This window comes from Ambystoma mexicanum, chromosome 2p, assembly GCF_040938575.1.
Source record: "Ambystoma mexicanum isolate Mex_15411 chromosome 2p, UKY_AmexF1_1, whole genome shotgun sequence".
Taxonomy (NCBI): Eukaryota; Metazoa; Chordata; class Amphibia; order Caudata; family Ambystomatidae; genus Ambystoma; species Ambystoma mexicanum.
Window position 1 is genome coordinate 1221427408 of NC_090923.1, and position 25685 is coordinate 1221453092.

Below are 25685 nucleotides of genomic sequence, written 5' to 3' on the forward strand. Positions count from 1 at the left end.
ACCTGAATGTGGCATATCCCCTCCTGAACCTATCCGCATTAAGCCTTCATTGGAGCTGCCCCAGCACACAAAAAACAAAACCTCAAATGCCAAGACTGAGGAAGCCATGCTTGCTCTGCACATGGCCACACCTACTGTTGTCATGAGTGATCAGAAATAGGGGACCTAGGTTTTAGTGACCCTCCCCCTACAAACAACTTCACCTGAACCATTGCCCACGGTCTTTACAAAAACACCAGGAGGTGTGTCAACATCACAGCCACACCCCGACACTGGCGTGGACTCCCATGCCCCATAAACCCGCTCCAGCCACTGGAAGAAACTTCCAATCTGCAATGGAACCCTCGTTATCTCTGGCACGCGAGACGCTGATGAAGCTCTAAGAGATGCCAACTGCTACTCCGAATCGTGTCCAAGTGTCGAGTTTTTGCATACCTGGCACACTGAAGTAACCTTTCTTGATCTTGCAAACTTTTAACTTTGCCCCTCAGGCTTGACCCTCCTCAAGACATCTGCAGATACAAAAGTGCCTCAAAGCAACTGCACAATACAGCTATTTTTTTATAATTTGTCCATATATTTTAATATGAATTTGCAGTAGTTTAGGTAATCGATTCCTATTCTTTTTATAACTATCACAGTGTGTTCCTTCACGTATTTAATATTTAGCTTTGCCACTTCATTTGGGTGCCCTCCCATCACCACTCACACATGAAGGATTTTGCTCTCTGCCAGTGCTACCTTACTGTGAGCCAAAGGAAGTAAAAAGCTTTTGGGCTACCTTCTTTTCGTGAACAACTGGAGAGAGCATTGCAAGAGAGCATCTTAAGTGTGCAAAACCTTTTACCCAAGCTCCTAGTCTTACGTTCTAAACCGGTTCCTTATAAAATACCAGCAAGGAGGCCTTTGGGTCAGTGCTTCTGAGAGTGATTAAACTAATAAAATCATGATCAAAGGAGTGCTTCCAAAAGTGCAGCATAAAGGCCATTAAGTGACCAGCACTCGAATGGGAGTGCTTTTAGTGACTCACCATAGACATGTCAGACCTCTCCAACCCCTTCCAGGACTACTACCTAATTTCTTCACCAAATCAGATACGATCCAGAGAAGCACATGTACTCCAGCAGTTGACGAGTGTTTGGATTGAAATGGATTACGTGGAAACAATAACGAATGAAAAAAGTTCAAACCTTGGGGGGATCCCAACAAAAATAATTATAATTACCTGTAATAAGTGGCAACAGATGTTTTGAAACAAGAAAGTGTCTGATGATCTACATCATCAAAACTGTGGACGCCACGTTGTAGTAAAAACGACTGCATAGCACACAAAGTCAACACAATTAGAACAAGAGGTTAGAAACAAAGCGCGTAAGAAAAGGTCTTCATCAGGAGCATCCTTTATTGGTGGGATCGTTGTAGTCTCATAGCTGAGGCAGAAGAGACCATTCCGGTGCAGGGCCTGAACTAGAACAAAGCACAGTGCATTGCACAGCCTGGCAGCATTTAAATAAGTTCATAACGATACACAGGACTCTGGGCAGAAACACACCCAAACCATAGGTACCCCAAACGCAAGTCATGTGCGCACTGCAAAGAGGACACAAGGCACAACACACTGGACCAATTCCTGCATTAAATGAGGCTTGCTATATACACATGAACTCGGGCGCACCACATGCAGAGAAAAGCTCTTCCTCTACAGGCCACAAGGCTCATCAATGTGGATTCAGGATTATCCTGAAAATGAGACCCAGCACTCAGTTTATAGAACCTAGAAAGCACCTATTCAAGACAGGATGCCATTCAGAGGACACAGTGGTTCGCCATACACAGGAAAGCATGGCTTGCTAAATCCAGGACACTGGGTTTGCCATATAGAGACATAGGGATTTTAAACTACAAAAATAGGCCGAACAAATAACACTGGACTCACAATATACAGGGCACAATGATAAGCATGCACAGTTCCTCTGTATGTTTATTGCATGTGGGCCACTGTACATATGACATGGGGTGTACCATATTAAAGAATTACTATTCCAAGTAAACCGGAATCTCCATACGAAGAACCATCCACACGACAAGGGATCCATCATGGGTACAAAACGAAATGTACAGAGTGCACCATCGTCCATGGCACCTTGGCGCGGACAGGGAGGGAGGAGCCCAAAAGCACAAAGCGACAGAGCAGAAAACACACAAATGTGTAGATGAACCGAACGTCCGGTGGCATTTTGTTCCAGGTGTGATGGGCTCAAATGGAAAAAGCTCTTCTTCCACAAGAGACACATGGATAAGGGGACCCAGAATAGGAAGGCATTGCCAGGCTGAAGGCAGGAGTGTCAGCAGGAGGAATGGTCCTCGATGAAAGAAGGGAGGACCAATACCATGGACAGCTCTATAAACTACATAGATTATCAAATGGAACTCTGTTAGATCGGCAGTCAATACAGCATGGTCATGAGGGTAGCAGGACTCCTCACAGAAGACCATAAACCCACGAAATTCAGCACCTAGCATAAATGTGACAATAGCATACTCAAAACACAAATCGCACACAGGGCACCGGCCAGACTCGACAGAAGGCCAATTTAACACATAACTAACAGAACACAAGGCACAGGCCGCAAAGTTGGAAAGACACAGGAATCTCAATATACAGACACACTAATATCAAGCCCCATTAGTTTCCTTACCCACTCCGTTCTTGCGAAGAGTATCGGACAACTGGTAATTCTGTGTTCGGAGTTCCAGGAGCTGAGCCTGGAAAAAAAGGAAAAAAACCAGGTCAGCAGAGAAACATGGTTCAATATATACACACACAAATGCTTTTAACAGCAGGCAGCGTTTCTGCCCCTTTTTATCTTCCCTTTTTCCTTCAATTGATTGTCCCACCTCAGCTGGTTCCCCTGGCCAACCCCTGGCTTCCTTTTCGGCATGGGCTGAGTTACAGGCATCAGCAAGCATATAACAGCCTCAAAACCCCGCCTCCTTTTCATATGTGGTCCACCACCATTTTGGTATGGCGGGCCGCTAAAGTTATAGTCAAATACACAGTCCGTATTTAGTGGAGAATCTAGATTGCTGGTTGAATGTGCATAATGTTTGTCAGCCGCCATACTGGCCGCTGCCTCTCTCTCCGACGATCTGTAGGCTTGGGTCTTTACCACTAGGAATCCCGGTACCAGTGTTCGTAGGGAAAAAGAGAAACACCACTGGCCAGTATTGAGAACAGGCATAGGGCAAGAAGAAGTGGTACTTTAATCACTTAACCAGGCCAGGTAGAAGGTACAGAGACCGGGGCCATCCCAACTCACACACCCAGCCTCTGGGGCAGGACTGGCTCTGGCAAGTAACCTGGTAGGCCTCATGCCCTAGGCCCCAATCATGGCCGGATCAGGTCCCTGACCCCCATCAAAGAAAGCTGTGCATTATTGCATTCAATATAAGAAACTGCAAGAGATGCCATTGGTAATAATGTAATGTAACAGAAGTAGACTCCCCTCAACTTGTTAATGAAACTAAATAAATAATCTTCCTTAGAGTGGTCAGATTGATGGAAGAGTACTCTCATTTGGTAGCCTGGCGTGATGTTTTCCTCAAACCAAACCTAACCTTTTCTGGCAGGACACAAAAGAGATTACGCATGCAGAGAATGGTCTGATTAGGTTGCTACATGTGTGGTTTTAGAACTAAATGGACTGGCTCCATCTGGTCAAATGCAGACATGTGGTGACATTTTACTGTTTACATTTAATAGCCGGGTACAGACACCAAGTTGCTTAATATTATTTTATTTATTTACCAGATTTATAAGGCACGATCCTTGATGAGAAAAAACACTGGTGTGCTGCACAACAAATTAATACAGCAGAGTCCAGATACGAAGACAGGATATGCAAAGAATTGTAAAAACATTTTTTTTTAAATCACATTTTTAAAAAAATCACGCTCTCAAGACATACAAAAATACAAAGCACCAATGATAACTCATCCAATATACAGTTTTATTTAAAACTTAAATAAAATAAAAATATACATGAACAATTCATTAGCAATTACATTATCATATCTACGCAAACAAAGGGGGGTCTGGGAATCTCTCTACCAGCACGAACACAGCCCAATGACCTGTTCTTGGGTGAATAACCCCTGGGAGAGACTCTACGAAGTCTTTACGCCACTGTCCTTTTCACAGAGAAGAAATTTCCCCGCATATCAGCCTTTGTCCTGCCCAGGGGCAGTCCAGCGCCGAAATGCTAGGCAATTCTCCTCTGAACAAGAGTACCATCAGTAACCCCATACACGTGTTTCAGCCTTGTTGGGCATCATCAGTGAGGTGAAACTGTTGCCTCTCTAAGAACAGTGAGCAAGGGGTCCACGTCTGGATTGCCCTGTTAACTTAGGGTGAAACCCAAAGTTAATGTATGCAAACAAAGGGGGGTCTGGGAATCTCTCTACCAGCATTGGGCTGTGTTCGTGCTGGTAGAGAGATTCCCAGACCCCCCTTTGTTTGCATACATTAACTTTGGGTTTCACCCTGTGTCACAGTTATTAACAAAACCTGAATGATCTGTTTCTTCCCTGATGATATCAAGAACAACTCTGTTATCAGAGGGTTTTTTTATCGGTGAGATTAAGGCCATCCATGTCGCAATACAAGCCAGGTCAGGGAAGGCAGCAGGTAACGCCTCAAGATATTATTTCGTGTTGTTCGAACACTGGTGGACAGAGACCGACCAGCCAACCGACATCAGTGACTCCATGTACATACATATGGTTATATCCTTGCAAAAAACAATTCAGAAAGCAAAGTAGTTGCAGGGGTATCCACAACAAAGGAGTACTGGTTATTTCCAGTCCTTTAAGGTGAACAAGATGAACTGGTAATGGGTGACTGTTTACACTCTTAGAAGAAACCCAGCAAGGAAGGAACCAAAATTTACCATCTAATAAGGAACAACGGCTAGAGTCAAAATCCTGAGAGCTGTGGATCATTATGTTGGTGACCTGATCATGTTTCTGACATTCAACTGGCTGTGGTTGGGGGTAGTGGTTTGCAAAGCAATGTTGAGCTAGGGCTAATGAGTCACAGGGAACCAAGCAAAAATGGGTTCAGGAGCGGTGAGCAGGTTGCATACTTGGCGCACAGGCAATGCTACAACTTTGGTACACTGATCCCAGAAGTATTTGTTTAATGTAAAAACAGCCGCAATTGAAGCTACTCCCAGACTGCTACCTCAAGCCATGTTGTTCACTTGAACAGTTTTTAAACTAATGCTGTTCTTTCGCGGATCGTCAACCTCCACCTCCAGCACATGACTACTCATCTTTGTACGGTTGCGAGTCACACTCTTTGAATATTCCCTACATGGAAGGTATATGTAGCTGTATAGAGTCATATGACCTTCCTTAGAAATAATCTCTTGCTGTTTGTTGGCCTTGCCTTTATTCTAAGAAACAGCAGTTCCATGCATCTTGAAATAGTACTGCCTGCTTCTTAAGATTCCACTACCATAGTTCCTTCAATCAGGACTACAGGCACTTTTTCTGATGCACTTGGATGAGACGGTTAACTGACCCAATGTCATTCCCTCCGCCAATGCTAAATGATGGACTATGAACAGAATGTGCAAGCTTCCATGGCTGGGAGAAAGATTGCTCTTCGAATTGCTGCCCGGAATTTCAAGTTTCATGCGCATCTGTCTGACGTCAGAAAAAGGATAATGTGTGGGGCTTATTCGCCATCCTGCAATGCCTACAGGTTTTGCAAATCAACAGTCAGTGTTGCTAGGACATGTCTCATGCTTTCAAATACCTCAACGTGCCTTCACTAAAATGTTAGTTATCTTATTTCAGTGCATCCCTGAAGCCTCTGGTACTGTTAGGGAGACTGTTTTCACACAATTCTGGTGAGGGAGTGTAATACCCTAACCTAGTGGTAGGACAGTGTCACCCCAAAAAGGAAATACCAAACTCTATAATGGTAGCTGCAGTCGGGCGTAACTTCAGAAGGGCAGATGGCTAGCAAGGAGGTACAATTAAGCACAAGAGACACCACAAAAGATATACCACAGTGGTATACTGAAAAATATACACTACTTATAAGGCCCCACATAAGGTTTTTATGATAAGGAAAAGTAAGTACTCAGTTGATCATAGCAGGGCAATGTGTAAATATAGAAACAGCAAGTGGCCAGTTAAGGGTGATCTCACTATGTTCCCTAAAATGCAAGTCCCATACCTGGTGGCAAACACTATACATATTGCAGGCCATGTAAATTGTTGAAAATCCCAGTAGACCTGTAGGGTAAGTTCCTTAGTTTACATACTCAACCCACGAGAAGTGTGCTTGCCACAGGGGGACTTGACAAAATATTTACCCGTTTTATTTTGTAAAATGGTGCATATCGTCATAGGCACACTTCATATTTGGTGCAAGGCTGGCAAGCATGTACAGCGAAACTTGAATTTGCCATTTACAGCAAATAGAGTGAGTTTGCAGTAAATGGAAAATACGTTTCTAGCATCCCCCATACTCACCAGCAAATTTGAGTATCATGCAAATGGTACTCGTCCTTCATAAAAACTCCTCGCCAATGCTAGAGGGCTAGCAGATGTTGCAAGCCCTGAATGTAGGCTTTCCATGAAAAGACCCCTAGACAACAGTACACACTTTAATAATTACCAGTCAGAGTCCAAGAGTACAGCACTGAACATATTCACAGGTTTCCTGCTACACTACAAATAAAATAATTATCAAAGAATACATATACACACAATATAATTATAGCACATGGAAGTAGAGCACAGGGGATCACAATGTCCAACACAACCATGAGGGCACCATTGTCCAGGATACATTTTAGATATACAGCCCCGTAGGCCCAGAAGGGCATATTACACATTACATGGAGAAACAATAGCCCCACATAGACAAGGAGTGTAAAACACGGAAAAAGGGCGGCATGATGGATAACTCTGGGTAACCTCTGGGCATTGTAGAATGCCTACATGTGACACTTTAGATGCTTACCTGGATTGAGACAACATTTTCAAGCTGATGCCCCACAGAAAACAACAGATCAATATCTGTGGGCTGACCTTGGGTTATGGGGAAAACCCAGATATGTCCCAGTTCCTTCAGACAGGTATCCATAGGAAAGCAGTAAACCACAGGGGACACCTTTGGAGACCAAGAAAAAACATACCCAGTAGAGGAACAGCACCAGGACCAGAGAAGCAAAGCAGGATTCAGCCACTAATGAAAGCCAATGCAGAGCCAGATAACCACAGACTATGGGGAAGCGTGAGGATATCTGAATATCCCCACACCCAGGGCACAGAGATGAGTACTTACAGTTTTGGTTCCAGGAAAGTAGAACAACCCAGTTAGTAAACACTTCTTTTAACAGAACAAAATGAAGAATCCGGTCACCCAGGGACTTGACTATAAAGCCAATGACAACCCTGACTGCTGTGAGGAAACAAGAGTAAGAGTCGGACACAGAAACATTATTTTGCTTGCTATAGACTTATTTTATAAACAAAAAAAGAAAGGGGGATGGATGAAGTCCTATCTTTCCCTGACTATGAGGGGTTTCCCTGCCTAAAAAAAAGTCCATCGTCCTGTGTCCAAAACCCTAGCCTGACCCTCACACACTAAGCCCGATATAATGTGAAAAGGGCAAAACCTCTTTAGCTGCCACCTGCAGCTATTCTATAGCAGTTCAAAGTAAAGTTCCAAAAGGTGCAAATAAATTAATCAAAGTTCCATCCCCTTCAGGAGAGCCTTTCTCCTCCCGATTCCCATCATGTTCTCGGTTCAATTCAATTTATACAGTTCACCATTACTTCCCATTCTTCACCAGGTATACTCTTCTGCCAGGACTTTGTACCAATTCCATACACAAAAACGTCAAGACCTTCAGGGGTTTTACCCTTTCCATGGATTACAATTACAATGTTCTCTACTTTTAAAAGGGGTCTTCCTTTTATGTTCCTTAATACACAGTTTATCATTTCCTTCCACTTGGTTCCTGGTATATTCTCCTGCTAGGACTCTAACCCTTTAATTCACAGTTCAGTACTTTCAGGGACTTTTCCCTTTGCCTAAATTGTAGTTTCAATATCTTCTCTTTGCACAGTTCACAACTGGGTGCGACTCTGAGACCCACTACTCCCCATGCCCTTTACACTTCCTTGCCATGCCTTTCCAAATTATAACATGTACTTCTATCCACATTCCCAAGTATGTGCTTTAGCTTCAACTTGCTTTCCAAACATACAATGGTTCTCAGTCTATTTTCCATTCAGGTCTTGGACCTTTACACAGGGTCCCAGGGTTACCAGCTTCTATGTGGTACTCCTTTCTGTACGCGGTAGACCGGACAAAGGGCCCCTGGCTTCCCAACCCTTCTGTACAGGCTCATTGGTTTTCTTTGGCAACTTGGTTGTCCTACGTCTCCACTTGTTCGGTCTGCTTCCTGCTGTCAGCTCAGACTGACACATCGTCTGCCCCTGGGCCTCCGAGCTGCATCCACCTCCTTCCAGCAGCCTTCTCTGGCCACATTCCTGCAGTGGGTAGGTTCCTCCTTTGGGCTTGCTCCGGAAAGGGTCTCCAGGTTTGCTGCGACTCAGCAAGCCTGTCTGCTTCCTTCTTGCGTCCCGACTGGTTTCAGGAGTGAATTCTCCTTCTCTCCATCTTGGTTTTACACTTCCGATTTTGAATCTCCCGGCATTGCCCAAATGTTCCCAACAACTAGTATGCTCACTTTGTTTTGCGGTCGAATTAATCATTACTCGATCCCTCCTCCTTGTCCCAGTCTTCTCATAAGAATATGTATTGGCGATTCTGTTACCTTCACCCAGATGTTCTATCTCACTGTATGCCATACACAGATTAGATGGAAATAAATGGATGTCATTATCCTTTAGAGATGGGAGGAACTGTAAGGAACTCATGGTGGCAACACTAAAGACAGACCAGTGATCACAGTTCAAGGATGTTTATTAAACTGCAAATGTAGGGTGGAAAAATGCCTAAACTAAACCTAAATCTAGATATGAGCAAGCGTCAACCATTAAATGAAAATAAGGCAGTTCTAGTGGCGTTGTGTCAAAATAAAAGGGCCAATACTAAGAAAAACCTACTGCCAATCCTTACGCTAAATACAAAAGAAGTGCGGGATAGGGTTTCAATAAGGAAAGAAGTATTCTCAAATAATAAGTCAGGATGTGATTTCCAGGGTTCTGTCTTCCCCATGGTTTCATCACGGGACAAGGTGGGTCTCCTGAGCACAGCACACACTCAAGCTTACTCCAGCACGAACCGACAGTTCCACTCCAGCTATCAGGTTCTCCGATGGTTAAAGTCTCTTTTCAACAAAAGTCTCTTGCCTTCGAGACTTCTTATTCTTGACCAAAAAAAAAAAACACAATTCTGTTCTACGAATGCTTTGGGTGATGGCATCACGCATGGGTCCCCCTCTTCTAGGCGTAGACCCCTCACAGGATATTCTCAAACAAAATTTACAGTTCCCTTTTTAATGACCTGCGGGTGATGATTTCTGGCCCCTGGATCTTCCTCGGCTGGGCTCAGACCCCAATTGACAAGGAGGACAGTTCACTTCTCCCTTGTCTTGCAATACTTCCCTCTCATGAATCTTAATGGCCATTTGAACAATTCTTCAGGGTTCACCCCTGCTTGTCGGCCTCCCTCTTCCAGGTTCACTCTGGCCACCTTTTCCTTGTCGGCCTCCCTCTTCCGGGTTCACTCTTGTCCCTCAGTAGGTTCACTCCTGTCAGCACACAGTTTACAGGGACTTCAGGCCTTGCCCCTTGTCGTTAGCATCCCTCTGCCGGGTTCACTCCTGCCAGCCTCCCTCGTTCGTGTTCACAACGTCTTTTCTTTAATTCACAAATCTCAATACAATCTTCTCTGCAACATTCCCCAAATCTTAATGTCTTTTGTAACACAGTTCATTTGTGGACATCCCTCTACCGGGTTTACTCCTTTCAACACACTATTATTTCGGGGCTTCAGATTCCACCCCTTCTTTTCCAGTTCCCTCGTTCGGGTTCACTTTTGCCAATCTTCTCAGTTGCAATCTTTTCCCTGGTTCAACTTTTATGATGTGGGATTCACTTCCCCTAGCCTCATAATCGTCTGCCGGTCAAAGACTTACGACAGTACGGAGGATTTGATAAGACCGCCGTATGACCACTTGACCCCCTTTCACAGTTTCCTAAGGCCTTCTGGTTACTGTAGTTCAATATTATGGTAACCACCATAAGCGCACACCCACGTGGTGCCTGCCTCTGCTCTGCTGGTTTCCCCCTGTTCTGTTGTAGTTCTTTGTTTTCAAAGTTCAATTAGCCACTTGCTACTTTCTTTCAACACAGTTCGGTTTCTTTATCGGCTCTCCCCTCGACTCACTGATTGTGATGAACAGCTTTGATTTCTTGTATGTAGAGTCAAGGCCAGTACCATTGGCCCATGCGTTTCTCTCCGGTTTGGCTGTCAGTGGAGGAGGGCCCGGGTACCATGGACATCTGGTGCAAGACACAGGCAATTGTTCCTGGCCTTACATTTCCTTCTCTTGAGGCTTCAAGGGTCGCTGTCGATAAGGGCAAGGTCACTTCTCCCCTGGTCTCCTCTCGACGTCTTTTGCCTCCTCTTTAACTGCTGGGCTGAATTAGCTCTCATGTCGTGCGGTCTGCCATGCTTGTAGTGTGCTCTCTTGCTCCACCTTTTATCCCTGTGGGGCAGGGAAAGGGCCATCAGGTGTGTGAGATTATCGTCAATTGCCTGACTTTGCCCGACCCTTGTATTGGGACATGTCACGGAAACGGCTCTGGAGTTAGTCCATTGTCTTTCGTGCTGTGCGAAAATGTTTGTGTGAGATGGGGGTGAGGAGGAGGGAGTAGAGAGGTTGAATGTCCTGTGTAGTAGGATAGGGAAGAGTTTGACAAAAGGGGAATACAGTGTCTCACCCGTTGGTGTTCCCTTTTCATTCCCTGAGGACCCCCCATCCAGGTAATCCTCCCGTACTAGTCCAACCACAGGAACTGGACCCAATAGCGATGGCTGTGTCCTGGCCACCTGGATGGCAGATTCCCTGAGGGACTAGATTGGGAGACACATTCAGGTTTCTCACAGTACACCACGTCTCTTCTGTTGAGTCACCCCCATTTCCCAGAGGGTGCGCTCCCCCATGAAGTCCTCCCGCAGATAGCCACCGCCAGGGTCAGAGTAAGGTAGCTTCTGCTCTTCCCTGGTCACATGAAGGGAGGTTTTCCTCTGGGAAACGTGACAACTCCATCAGATCCGTCACACTGCCCAAAAGAAGAGCAATAGTCCTTCACACGAGTGGGACCCACCATCCAGTAGTGGAATCCAGAAGAACAGAGGAAAGTGCACACGGCAAACCCCGGCATCTCAGTAAGCAAACCTGGAGGGTACACCAGCAAAACATGGCCCTGCAGCAGGACAACAGTGGTGGTGACCAAGACAGCCCAGAAAAGCTGATCTGGTGGGGTGTTGGGATAACAACACACTTTCAGGTGATGGTGGCATCCAAAACTAAGGCAGAAGACCATGGCAGTAAATGGTGCTAAACTGGAGTACAATGGCCCAGACAATGACCCCCAGGATAGGCAGTCTAGCCCCAGCAAATGAGGACAACCAGCAGCAGGACATGGAAGACTCAGGGAGGATACCCAGCAGCCAAAAAACCCAAACCAGAGATATGCCCAGACGGCTGCATCTAGCCAGTACGGCCTACAAACAGCAGTAAATCCTAAAGCAGGTAAATTAGCTCGCTTTCCTCCTAACACTCTAGTAGCAGATTGTAGGAACAAGGGTTTCCCTTACATATGCCTTCACTCACAGGGGCTTGCATCTGCCAGCCCACCAATCCCATCACAGTTTTTTAAAAAAAAATAAAATGGTTTTGGTGGCCAGCAAATCAGGTTGGCTACAAAATATCCTCAGCTATACAAGCTGCATGTGTCCTCTTTTTAGGGGCCGTGTGGGTGAGGACTCAAAAGTTAAGTCTACAAGAGGAAATCCCACAAAAACAGCTTCCTCCCTTTAAGGCTAGAAGGTTGTTTCTATTATCCACCTTGACACATACACACAAACTCTATTCAACATAACTCAATAGAGAAACACATGGTTATCGTACATGTACCCTCCCATAAAAAGGAGTTGTTTCATAGACACAAGAATTAGGGTCGTTATTGTCGGGAGTGGATCTCACCTGTATCTCGGTGTCTGATTCACTGGAGGATAATTCCGATCCAGATAGTTCTGTTGTCTCTTCGGAAATTCCTTTTTTAGAGAAGAGATAGGGTCTGTTTCGGGAATGCGCCACAATGGTTGCTATTAGGAAACAGACTGCAATAATTTATGGCACTTCCCTCTACAGCCCAATATGGGGGAAAAAGCCAGTGGCCTAAAAAACCCCAGTAGTATTCAACTCCGAGACCAAAGGAAGAGGAATGTCCAAAGTCTTGGTCTTGAGATTCCGCAAACAGTACTTAAACAAAGGTTGGGCCGGAGATTTCCAAGAATGTCCTTAAGCAGAGGCTGGGCAGGAGTCTCCCAAGTCTGCAGACTGTATTACCAGGGGCTGAAGCATTCAAAAACCACTCGGTATCCAGATGGAAGGCAAGCCGGTGACACAGGAAGCTTAGGAGGAGGGGCTTCAGGTAAGCAAACAGGCGAAACGAGTATAACAGAAGAAATTGCGTAAGCAGAAGAGAAAAGAAAGGAATAAGGAAAGAAAACGGACTAAGAGAAAGGATACCCCCAATCTCCACGGAAAAAACTCACCGAGCCGTGATGAAACCGGAGCCTTTAGAGATAAGAGCGAAAACCGAATGTCGTTAAATACTTAAGCACAGGAGAGAGAGCAGGGGGAAAGAATAGGAGGTGGTAAAGATGGCAGAAAGATGCCGGTAGAAAAGCTATAGGGATAGACCAAACGCAAGCCTGGAAAAAAAAAACGGAAGGTAACACGGAAAAATACAGATTAACGAATGGAGCTGAAAGTCTGGTAGGCAAAGTGGGAAAGAATCAGATGGGAAAGGAGACACAGGAGGGAAGGAGAATCTGAGGCTGGAAACGCTAGGAGCACTGAAGTAAACGGCTTCAGTGGAGCGAGGAAACGAAGATTGTTGCAACGCGCTGAGGGGGCGTGGCTAACCTCGTTATGAATGCCACAAAACGTAACTACTAGAACGGCGCAGGAGGCGCTGTAATGTGTATGTTAATGGTGCTTCCATCGGGACCAAAGCTTCCAGCCTCCAGCCCTCATGACAGTATGCCTCCTTCTTGGGGTACCAACCCCAGGCTTACCCGGATAGAGGGTATGAAACTGTCGTACACATCTGGGAGCTGAGAGATTAGTCACAGGTTCCCAAGAGTCCTCGGCTTGAGAGTATCCTTTCCACCTCACTAGGTACTGGAGTCGACCTCTGTAGTATCTCGAATCCATTATTCTCTCCACTTCATATTCATCTGCGGGGGGATTAGCATCTTTTAAAAGAAAGGTCTTCTTTTCCTGTGGTGTGGGTCTGGGATGAACCTTTTCAACAGGGAAGAGTGGAAGACCGGATGTATTCTGCTGAGCTGAGAAGAGAGTTTCAATCGGAAAGCCACAGGATTAATGCGAGCAGTGATGGTATAAGGACCCAGATATTTGGGAGAGAATTTGGAAGGATGTGTCCAACGAGGTAAGTATCTGCTTGAGAGCCAGACTCTATCGCCTACTTGCCAATCAGGATTCTGGATCCGATGAGTATCTGCTTGATGTTTATATCGAGCTCTACTCTCCTGTAGGTTGATAAGAGAGTTCTTCTGTGTTCTGGTAATGTTTTCCAAGAGAGAGTCTATCGTGGGTAGACATGAAGCCTGGACATTATTCAGGGGAAAGGAACAGGGATGATGACCAAATACACAAAAAAAAGGTGTCATTTTAATAGCCGAGTGAAGGGTATTGTTATAAGAAAATTCGGCCATAGGAAGAAGAGAGACCCAGTTATCTTGTTGTTCGTTAACAAAACAGCGAAGATACTGCTCCATAGTGGCGTTGAGATGTTCCGTCTGTCCATTAGACTGGGGATGGTAACCTGAGGTGAGGGTCCGTTCTATTCCCAGTAGATCACATAAGGTTTTCCAAAAGGTTGAGGTGAACTGAGAACCTCTGTCCGAAAGAATAGTTTCTGGGATACCATGGAGTCAGACGATGTCCTTTAGAAACACCTGCGCCATCTCAGGTGCAGAAGGCACTCCTTTCAGCGGTGAGAAATGGCCCATTTTACTGAAGCTGTCTATGGTTACCATGATTGCTGAGAATCCTTGAGACTTTGGGAGATCTACCACAAAGTCGGTAGAGACATGTGACCACAGGGTTGTTGGATGTTTTGCTTGGTGCAATAAACCAGCAGGTTTTGAAGTCAGACCCTTGCTCCTGGCGCAGATAGGACAAGAACATACATACAGTTTAATGTCAGACAGCATGTTAGGCCACCAGAACATTCGTCTGACTAGGTCGGAAGTAGCTGTTAAGCCCTTGTGACCAGCGATCCGTGATTCATGACCCCAATGAAGGACTTGTGACTGTAACTTGGTTTTGGGAATGAAAAGCTTTCCTTTGTAGAACCACAGTCCTTGATTAATTGCTCCTGAACCGGCTTGGAAAGAGGTAGCATAGCAACCGGAGTCGCTTCCTTAACGTCCTGTAAAAATCTTGAGATGGTATGGACGATTCGGACCTCAGGTAACAAAAGTTCCCCCTTAAAGGGTGGATTGACCCAACTGGAGGGGCTACAAGACAGACTATCCGCTAGAACATTCTTGCTGCCCGGGAGGTAAGTAATAAAGAAATCATATTGGGCGAAGAAGTAAGCCCATCGGGCTTGTCGAGTATTTTTACACTCCATTTGTTGTAGCACCTTGAGGTTGCTATGATCTGTGCGAATCTCAAATTGATGTCTTGACCCTTGGAGGAGATGTCTCCATTCTGAACATGCTTGCTTAATGGCCAGGAGCTCTTTCTCTATAACAGAGTAGTTGTTCTCGCTAGGCGTAAGCGTGCGAGAGAGATAGGCTATTGGGTGTTCCATACCATCGTGTTCTTGTTTGAGAACAGCCCCCAATGCCCCTGAAGATGCATCAGTTTCAACAACGAAGGGCCTTCGTTGGTCTGGCTGTTTGAGAATAGGAGCCGAACAAAACGCCTTTTTTAATCCTAGGAACTCTTGTTCTGCGTTGTGATTCCAAACGAAGGGAATATCCTTCTTGAGTAGAGCCGTTATCGGAAGAACTTGTTCAGAAAAGTTGACGATAAATCGTCTGTAGAAATTTGAAAGACCCAAAAAGGCCTGTACCTCCCTTACAGAAGAGGGGGTTGGCCAGGAGAGAATAGCCGAGACCTTTTTGGGATCCATCTCGATACCATGTTCCGATAGGATAAAACCTAAATAGGGTACCGAAGGCACTGCAATCACACATTTTTCCGGTTTAGCCAAGAGTTGATGGCGTCTCCACCGTTCCATGACCTCAGAGAGATGAACCTGATGTTGAACAGGGTTACAAGAAAAGACCAGGATGTCATCTAAGTACACTATAACTGAGACAAATAAGAGATCAGCAAAAAGACGGTCCATAAACCTCTGAAAGGCTGCAGGGGCATTAACTAAGCCAAATGGCATTACTCGATATTCATACAACCCAAAGGGTGTACGAAATGCCGTCTTCCATTCGTCCCGAGCCTTAACCCTTAAGAGATGATAAGCACCCCTAAGGTCTAGCTTGCTGAATATACATGACCCTTCAACTGCCTCCAAGATATCTTTTATCAAAGGCATCGGGTGGCGATCTCTCACTGTGATCTTGTTTAAGCCCCTATAGTCAATACATGGGCGTAGTTCACTTGTGTCCTTCTTGGCTATGAAGAATAAGGAAGCCCCTGCTGGAGACTTAGACAGACGAATCAATCCGTTTGAGGTTTTGGTCTAGGTATGTCCTCAATGCTTGTTTTTCTGGTAAGGTTAAAGAAAACATACGTCCAAAGGGTACAGTAGTACCTGGAACGAGATCGATAGCACAATCTTCGGACCGATGAGGGGGCAAGTCTTTGGGTATCCTATCTTCAAACACATCAGCAAACTCATAAAAAACGGGGTGAATGTTAAGAACCCGAAGGGAACCAGAAGTTCCTGATGGGCTAGAGATAACAGTTGCTTCTGTCTGTTTAGAAGAGCAGCAGTGTTGGAAACAGAACTCAAAGTCGAATTTTAAGGTGCTGAGGGACCAGTTAATAACAGGATTGTGTTGGCAGAGCCAAGGGATTCCCAATATAATGGGGAAATGTGCTGCTCTTATCACATCAAAGGTGAGGGTTTCCTGATGAAGAGAGATGCATACCTTGATGTCGACTGCAGCTTGTACAATAGGTCCCGAACATAAGGGACGGCCATCCACCCCTTCCACCTTTTGTTCCTCTGTCTTAACTACAAGGGGAATGCCTTCTTGTTTTGCCCAATTGATGTCTAAGAAATTACCAGCCGCCCCCCTGTCAATGAGGGCTAAGGCATTATTTTTGGGACGATTCTTCCACTGGAGTGACACTTGAAGGACCATAAGTCGGGCGTCTTCTCCTGACGTCCGAGCACAATGTGAGCCTTCCACTGAACCCCGGTAAGTGGCTCCTTCTAAGACAGGGGTCCGTCGTTTCCCCGACGTCTCGGAGGAACCTCCGGGCAATCCCTGAGGAGGTGTGCTTCCGACACGCAGTACATACATAAGCCCTTTTCCTTCCGTCGGTTTCTTTCTGTGGTTGAAAGAGGACCCCTGGTCGTACCAATCTGCATGGGTTCTTCGCCGGAGCGATGTGACCCCTGGGTGGAAGTAGGTGACGGTCCAGGGATCAAAGATGTCCGAGTTCGGGTTTTCCTTTTCTCAGATCGTCTTTCCATGAGTCGGTAATCTATCTGCAGGACTAGAGTATACAAGTCGGTTAACGTCGGCGGTCTAGGAACTCGTGCCAATTCGTCTTTCAGGTCGTCATGGAGACCTCTTCTGAAAGCCGTGTATTGCACTGTGTCTGGCCAGCCCACTTCCGCCGCCAGCTTCTTAAAGGTAGAAATATAGGACATTAGGTCCATCGAACCTTGTTTAATATCAAACAAGGCTTCTCCTGCAGAAAATCCGATCTCTTGTCTTTCAAAGGTTTGGCGTAGCAGGGTTATGAAGGCGTTATAGTCTTGTAAGACAGGATTGTTGGACGTGACCAATGGAGTTGCCCACGCGAGGGCATTTCCGATCATGTTGGATATGAGAAATCCTACACGAGTGCGATCTAGAGCGTAAGTAGTAGGTCTGAAGGTAAAGTATATCATGCACGCATCCAGGAACTCCTTAACCTTTTTGGGTGAGCCATCAAACTTTCCCGCTGCCAAGGACACTGGTGGTAAATCTGTCTGGTGGGCTTCTCAAGCGACTGCCATTTGACGGAGAACTGCATTTTCTGCCTTAACTCCCTGCAGTTCGAGGGAAAAGTTCTGTACAGCGTTTATTAGCTCCTGGACTTGTTCTGCCGTGGCCATCTTTGGGCGTTACAATCTGTCGGGAGTGGATCTCGCCTGTATCTCGGTGTCTGATTCACTGGAGGATAATTCCGATCCAGATAGTTCTGTTGTCTCTTCGGAAAATCCTTTTTTTAGAGAAGAGATAGGGTCTGTTTCGGGAATGCGCCACAATGGTTGCTATTAGGAAACAGACGTATGTTTTATAAATGTATTAATATTAAAATATGCATGTTATGTTCGATAACCATGTGTTTCTCTATTGAGTTATGTTGAATAGAGTTTGTGTGTATGTGTCAAGGTGGATAATAGAAACAACCTTCTAGCCTTAAAGGGAGGAAGCTGTTTTTGTGGGATTTTTCTCTTGTTGGCTACAGAAACTGCCAATTACACAAGCCCCACCCCACAGGAAGTGTAGAGGCCAGCCCAGGGCCAGTAACTTGTCTAAACTAGTTTTAACAACTATGGAGGCTGCCACCTTGGGTTCAGAAAGAGCCCACATGGGCAAAACAACCCTTTTAGATCTGCCTCATGGTTCCCTAAACAAAGGAAGCCCTTAAAAGAAAACAGCCAAGTGTAGCACTTAAAAACACCAGTGCTCCAATGACTATCATAAGGAACATTTGGCTATCGACCGAGGACCATATACGCCTCAGGAAAAACAAAAAAGTATTTAGTGGCATGGGGCTATGACCACCAAAATACAATCAGAAAATTCATACAATAAAAGGGAGACAGTAAAAAGAGTTGGGATACCATAAAATGGTACTGCAGAACTTCAAAAAATTTAATTCTGCCCAACAGGTACCCAAAAGGTCTACCTGTTGTTCTACAAGCAGGAGACTTCATTTGGACATATGAAGGAGTTGGTTAAGCCGGCTACCAGCTGACTCGCATGACGCAGTCCGGGTGTCCTGCTGCTCGGCTACAACGGAGAGCTGCCTCGCTGCAGTCTCCCGAAACCCAGTTTCAAACTCGTGGGCTTCTCTACGGCGTCCTCATTCGCTGGTTTCTCTTTCCGGATTCAGAACAAAGTCCTACTTTGCAGTTTGGTTTAAATGGCGGGGACCGGCCCAGCATAACATCAGTTTGATGGACAATAGCTAGTCGAGCACTCTTCCTACTTGATTGTAACATGCTTTGGTTCATCTTCGTCCCTGTACTCATTAAAGCAAGATTATCTGATAGTTTACAATAACACATGGTTTCAGACTGTATCCTAAGTAGAGAAGGTTTGTGTTATGCTCACCTGGACCCCACAGGGGTGTCGATCGGACCCGGACAGCTGCGGTCTCCTTCAACGTGATGCATAGTGCAGAGATGACTGTCTGGACTGGCCCACCTAGTCTTCTCTGCTGGACCCGAAGAAGTATTTTCCTGCAAGTGGAGATAGGGATTAACCACCTGTGGGTTTTAGTGATGGCCTCCCAACTGTTCTCGCTCTCCCCCCACTAATCACCTCCGATATCCCCTTAGTAACCTCACCTTATGTTCGTAAAAGATGAGCTCTCCATCCTGCGTGTCTTGCAGGGGCGCGTAGATACCAGTTACTTCACTGGTTTGAAGGAGTTGGGAGAGTTCCGGTAAGTATTGACTCTGAAATCCCTGGCGGGATTGGTAAGTATCAAGTTCCAAGAGTTCAATGTGCCCTATGTTCACTCTTGTTCCCTTCCTTCCTTAAGTTGCAACTGAGTTTGTGAGAAGGTCTCATAGCTGCTGCTGGCGTTCAGCTAAGAGTGTGTTACCCAACGCTGTCCGGTAACTATTGCATGCGTTAACGTGTTGTTTTTCTCCCTCTTTACAGATGCGGCATATGAAAATATGGAGAGTTATGGAATAATACTGCCAGTGGTAAATCAGGTAAGTCTATGGTGGTAAGAGGTTGTATTTGTTGATTCCCTTGGCTCATCTTGTTTTTTCTTGTGTCCCCTAGGTGCCGGATTATGGCGAAGAAATGATGGAGACAGTGCCGGATCGAAAGATGCTGTGAGAACTGGTGAGTATGGCGCCGTGCTGGAGCTGGCGAAGCGACGCGTGCAGGACTGGTGTACTTTCCAGGTCCGGAGATGAAATGGTTCCGGAATTAGACGAGGAATTTGAAATAAGTTTGTTTTCTAACCTTGTCCTTTTCTTCTTCTTTATTGTAGGAGCTCCGGATTCGAGGCGGGCGTGGCAGAAGACTGGACGCTGGCTGCAGGCACGCGGGCGTGGCAGAAGACTGGATGCTGGCTCCAGGCACTGTGAGCGTCACGCTGCTGGATGCAGAATAACGTGAAGCATGTGCTGCTGTTCGGGTGTGGTTTAAATAGCCTCCAAAGTAGTTCCAGGTAAGAAGTTCCCTAAAGCCACACCCGAGTAAAAAAATAGTCCCTGTAACAAAATAGTCCCATCCAGGCCTCATGTAGGCTTGGACTCTTTTGCAGCATGGTCTGCATCAGGTAAGTAAAGTCTATGAGCCTGGCGCCTATGGCGCCAGGACTGAACCCAGAGAGCCCCTAGCCGGGGCTGCTGAGGTTTAAACAAATGTCTGGATGCCTGCTCCCGGAGATGAGGGGCCTTGGTCCTGATGCCCGGGGGTAGGCATCATGACAGCTTGGGTGTTATTACCTTGTGGGGTTGGAAGTTAAAGGGGCCGTGTCTCGGACTCGCGTTATTATCCCCAGGAGGGGAGTTCCTCCCCATTAGGTATTCCTGCATGTTGCCCCCCCTAGGGGGACTATTGGTTAACGGCCGCACCTCCCTAGCCTCATGGAAAGGGCCTCCCCTCTGGGCATAAGTAGAGGATCGTCACATAGCCATGCGATCATGTGCGACAGCGTTGAACTGCTGTTGTACGCGCTGCCTGCCATAGGAGCATGACAGCCAGCATGTACAATGGATCTCTATGGGGTCTGACTGCATTATGCTGGCACATAAAGCTGGCGGGCTCCTAGCAATCCCCAGCATTTATATGACAGAGTGGAAGGAACGTAGCGGAAACGCAAGTTGCGTCCCACCCTTCGTCTCCGCTATACAAATGACTGAAAATGTGGCTTCTACGCCTTCCATTCATGTTCGGCCACAATAGAGCATGAACTCCTCAGTGTTCATGCTGTGTGAGAGGCGACAATGTGAGGAGGCCACATGCCATCACGTGCCTGCACCTTAACTCACACAACTTGAGGGCAGTTCTTTCATCCATACCCTCATCAAAATAGCTCCTTATTATAAACACATTCTGTAACCTCTTGAAGCTGTAAAGTAACATTCAAACACGTCATGAGAAAGGAATGTTTTATCTCAGAAAAATAAAATGTTTAATTGTTTAAATACTTCATTACATATCTAGACAAAAAGGGTGCTTGACATCTTTCAGGACAGAACCAGAGAAGGTAAGGGGCACAGAAAGCAAGCAGATTACCCAGAGGGGAGTCAATGCTAGATGTCCTCGTGATGGGGGTGAGCAGAAAGGGTGTGGAGAGAACAAAGGGAGAGGAGTTTTAAGAGAAGGCAACGGGCAGAAGATGGTTTCAGTAAGTGTTGGGTTGGGAGAGGGAAAATTGATAAGATTATAGTGACTGAATAAGATCCCTGTGTAGGGTTGTCAGAAAGTGGGAAGGAGAAGGGTGGTGAGCCAATGACATCAGGGGATTCCGTTTCTACTCTTGAAAAATGAGAAGAGATTAAGGTATGGAAGAAAAGGTAACGTGAAACGTGTATGTGGTGATCACAAAACTTTTGAGGGCACACCTACTGACAAATTTTCAAAGAACAAAAGAGTTTGTGGAAATATTTAAACTATTACACAGGAAGGTTAGATATAAAGCAGGACGAAAATAAGAAGGACTTTGATAGGAGGCCTAAGGAGATGGGGATGACAACTGGATATTGGACATCAGCCCTCTTGATTTACCAAAGTTTTTACTGTGAGAAATACCTGAAAAGGAGCGTAGTTTTACTCAAATATATGGATGCCAGCAGTACACCGGAGGGGCTAGATCGAGGGTAAATTATGATGAAGAATTTGGAAAAAGAGTGGGATAAATGAGTTGTTTGGGTTGAGCTGGAGATATACTTCTGGCTAAAACCGGTGGCCACCATGGAGCCAGCTGCATCAGCACACATCGCTAGCAGCCTCTCACTTCCGTATCTGCCCTTTCCCACTCATCCCACCAAACAAGGAGTGGTACACCGAGTCTGACAAAACAGCTGTTTGCATCATGAGTTTCCAATAAAAGAAATGTGTGCAAGAAAATATTGTAAATTGAAACATGAATGTTAAAATCGTGGAAAAAATTCAATCCAGTTACAACAATGCTTTTGCATTGTGGAAGAGGTTGGCGTACAGGTCAAAACGAAGGATGAGGGAGTCAAGGGATTGTGGAAAAAGGGCCTACTCCAATTAGGCAGCAAGTGTTGGAGAGGATACAAGTTTTTTTTATCGAACTTAGAAATGGCATGTTCGTTAGGAAAATATTTTAAAAAGGGTTTTAGATTAGGTTCTAAAAAAAGGTACTCGGGGAAAGGAAAAGTTCTCGGCCTAACCGGACAGACATGGTAAGAAAGAAAATGGAAAAGGAGGCGAAGGTTTGAAGGATTTTGGCCCTTCTATAAACTACCCATTGAAATACGCAAATACAAGTCTGCTGGGGGTCGTCCTGAAGAAGATGGAGTGCATCTGTAGCCAAAAGGAATGCCAGTGAATGACTGGATTGATCGGGGGAATATGAAAGCATTGAACAGGTCATTGTGCTAATTAGGTTATGGAGAGGGGAGCAGAAATGGTGTGCGAAATGAAATTGACATTTCAATTACTGCCAATTCATCCTGAAGATTTATGGCTGCTGGGTATGCAGTTTGAGCAGAGGTTCTACGCAGAGGTCTATGCCAATTGGGTACGCTGTATTTTAGTTTGAACAATTGAGTTATTTTCTATACTGGCGCATAAAGTTCAAGTGGCACTACAACGTTTGGATTTTGTTTGTTGGTTCAAAGGGCAAAGAAAAGGTCTGTGACTGGCCGCTGCCAGAGTTTTCGATTTGGAAGCGGAATTGCGTGGTCCACTAGCACCAGAAAAGCTTGAAGATCTGGTGAAGTAGAAGTGCTTCGCAATTTTTTGAAGGAATCTCTGCGAGCTTCAAGTCATCCAAACCAAAACAATGCTCTCCACTGTGACCTGGGCCTAGCAAAACACAAACATATCACTGAAGCCAGAAGAAAAGTACACTGGATACGAATTCGAGAACACATGAAGTTCAAAACCCTTTCCATCGCCCACCACTGCCTCACCACACTGCTCCAGCATACCTAGCAGTCAACATGTTCGCTCTACACCCACCTGTTAAGAGTCCCCAAAATCAAACCCTCTAGAGAAGGTGGGTGGAGCTTTTAATTCACCACTGCCAAACTTTGAAACTCTCTCCCTCTGCCATCCAAGCAGAAGCCCTCATACTGAACATTCAGAAAACGAGTAAAAACATGACTCTTCACCTAAGAGCCCTCTTCTACCAGCCCTACCCTGCTACCCTCATTATATGTGCAAATATCATATGTAACCGGTGCATAGTTGCCTCAAGGTTTAGCACACTATTTAATAAATGCAAAATTAAATCAATAACATAAGGAGGGCTTAAAGAAAGTGAAGATGCAGTTGAGGACTGTGCAGAAATAAATGGTGCACTTGAATTTTGATTGCAAGGTTATAGTGCTAAAGAGAACGTTTTGTCACAATGTCAGGAGCCAGGCTATCGCCGCACAGAGTACCATTTAGGAGACAGCGGTAAAGAAGGACCTAAGGGTGTAGCAAGTTTTCCGAGCTACATAACTCCTGGTTCTACCTTAGTAGAGCCTGGTTAGCTTAAAAAAAAACGGTAACCAGGAACTACTTTACGCTCCCAATGCCAACTGGTGCCATACAAAAATGTAAATGGGCCCTTAACTTTGAATGGTTTAGGATGTAAATTAAGAAGAATTAGGACACATCTATATGTAATGAAGCATCCATAATGGGCAAAATGTTAGTGTGTGCATCTCATGTAGACGTTAGATTTGGAGCATGCGGGGTACTCACTCCTGGTTCCCTAGCCAGTAGCCTCTACCTACTGGTTGATGCCCGATAGATATCTAGGAGCTGGGTTTCGCTCCTGCTCATCTAATCTTAATTTCTAGCCCTACACTTTAATGGGAAATCTACATAGCTCCCAGGCATGTCTCTGGAGTGGCATAGCAGCTTTTGGCATCTATTAGCAGGTGGCGTGGTGGGCGGGGAAGTGGCCCTAAGATTGGCGTGGTAAACAGCGGAGTAAAGATTTTCCAGAATTGTTCCCATTGGTAGTGCCCCTTGGCCTGCGAGGGAAGGAACTGGAGAACAAGAAGGTGGCATTTAATATAGACCACGCGTAGTGGCAGAAGTAAAGAGGCGATTGGCAAGGAACAAGAGAGGGGTGAGGGTCTTATGTGAAGGTGTTTCGACTGCAGCATATTACTTAGCACTAGACATGTGACAGGGGTGACAAATTATTTAGCAGACTGCTTACCACCTTTATAGCGGAAGAGATTTCGTGGACTGGCCTAGTGAGCAGAGGCAGTTAAAGTGCCAGTGAAATTGTGGTCCCTTGGAGAATGAAGTTGTTACACTGATTGAGAAATCAATAGCCCCATCAGCTAGGAGGGACTAAGCGAAATATTGTGCAGATTGTCTGGGAAAGTGGGGGTGCAGCGATAGAATGGGCTGGGTACGGCACGGCAAATCATTAGACAGGATGACGTGGTTCGCTTCAGAAGCTTATGATGGAGGCAGGTTTTTCACACTACCCCATCACAAGCAAGGTGGCAGGCATTACGCTATATATAAAATGGTCTTGGTGTGTTGAGCTTTTGGCTGGAACATTAGAGAGATGATAGAAGGCAGGGATGTGGAAGGGAGAAAGTACAGAGTGCAAAGGGCATAATGACGATGGTGGTGGTATTAAGTTCTGGAAATTGCAGGGAGGGTGTGCAGTTCAATCTGGAGGAGTGCATTGTTTACATTAGGTTTTACGTGGTGTTTCTGGGGACAATTCGAATTGCCCAGTTGCTGGGCGCTGAAGTAGGGGGAGTTTAAGATGGTAAGGAGCAACAGAGAGGGGGGAGCAAACAATCAGAAGAGAAAGGATACATTGGGGCAAACGGGGATGTCAAAAGAAGGGAGAGTTTGAGTGTTAGTCTAGCAGTTAATCTATGGAAGAATGTTATAGCATAAAAGGGGGTATTTTCGAGCATGTGAATGGCAAGGAACTGAAAGGTGTATGGGTTGAGCTAAATAATGCAGAAGTTGGTACACATTCATAATTAGGGGTGCAATGCAAGGGATCAGAATACGATTAGTAAATAACAAGGTTAAACAATTTGGGAGGTGATCAAACCAGCAGACAGTAGGCGAAAACTGAGGGGTCATATTAAAAGGAAAGTGCATTCATTATGTGTTATCTGAAAAATACACCAACTGAAAGCGCCCCCTGCAACCCGCCCCAATTTAGCAGGCAGAAAAACGAAACCACGGGCATTCGAAAGTGAGGTTCACGGGAAAATACACAGAAAAAGAGACTCTGCAAACAAACCAGTGAAATGGAGCTTTCAGAACAGTTAGGTGGACAGTGCTGGCGTGGAATGTTTTGGGGACAGCTTCTCACAACGTTATACAAATTAAGAAAGACATTCATTGCCAAGTTTACTGGTCACGCAATTGGGAGAAAATAATATTGGAACGGAAACAATTGTAATTGATCTTAGGGCTATGAAACGGGCCGTACGTATTGCTAATAGGGTAAGAGTGGGCAAATAGGTTACTAGTATGGACTGTCAGTTGGCCTGGAAATGTATTGCGAGGAGGGAGGAAAGTCCGAGCGATATAAAAAAAACATTAATTAAAAAATGACACAGTTCTGTAGTAAGAGGGGGAATCAATGTGTTGGACTCAGTAGGATGATATAAAGAGGAAAGCATTTGGTGTGTGATTAGGTAAGAAAGTGGTACGTTGTCTTTCTGGGAAAAAAACATTACCTGTTGCCATGACAGAAAAGCACATCATACCAAAGCCAGGGTGTGCTAGGTTTGTGCTCTGCAAAATG

General features: G+C 45.4%; 1 protein-coding gene across 2 annotated transcripts in view; it reads right to left on the reverse strand.

The window, feature by feature from the left end:
- The window catches only part of GRIPAP1 (GRIP1 associated protein 1), a 1613923-nt gene that overhangs the window by 1504738 nt on the left and 83500 nt on the right, over positions 1-25685 (reverse strand). For both annotated transcript variants that reach the window (XM_069645489.1, XM_069645490.1), the window contains exon 2: positions 2700-2766. In XM_069645489.1, the coding sequence (XP_069501590.1) occupies positions 2700-2766 (67 nt within the window). The remainder of the gene's footprint in view (positions 1-2699; positions 2767-25685) is intronic.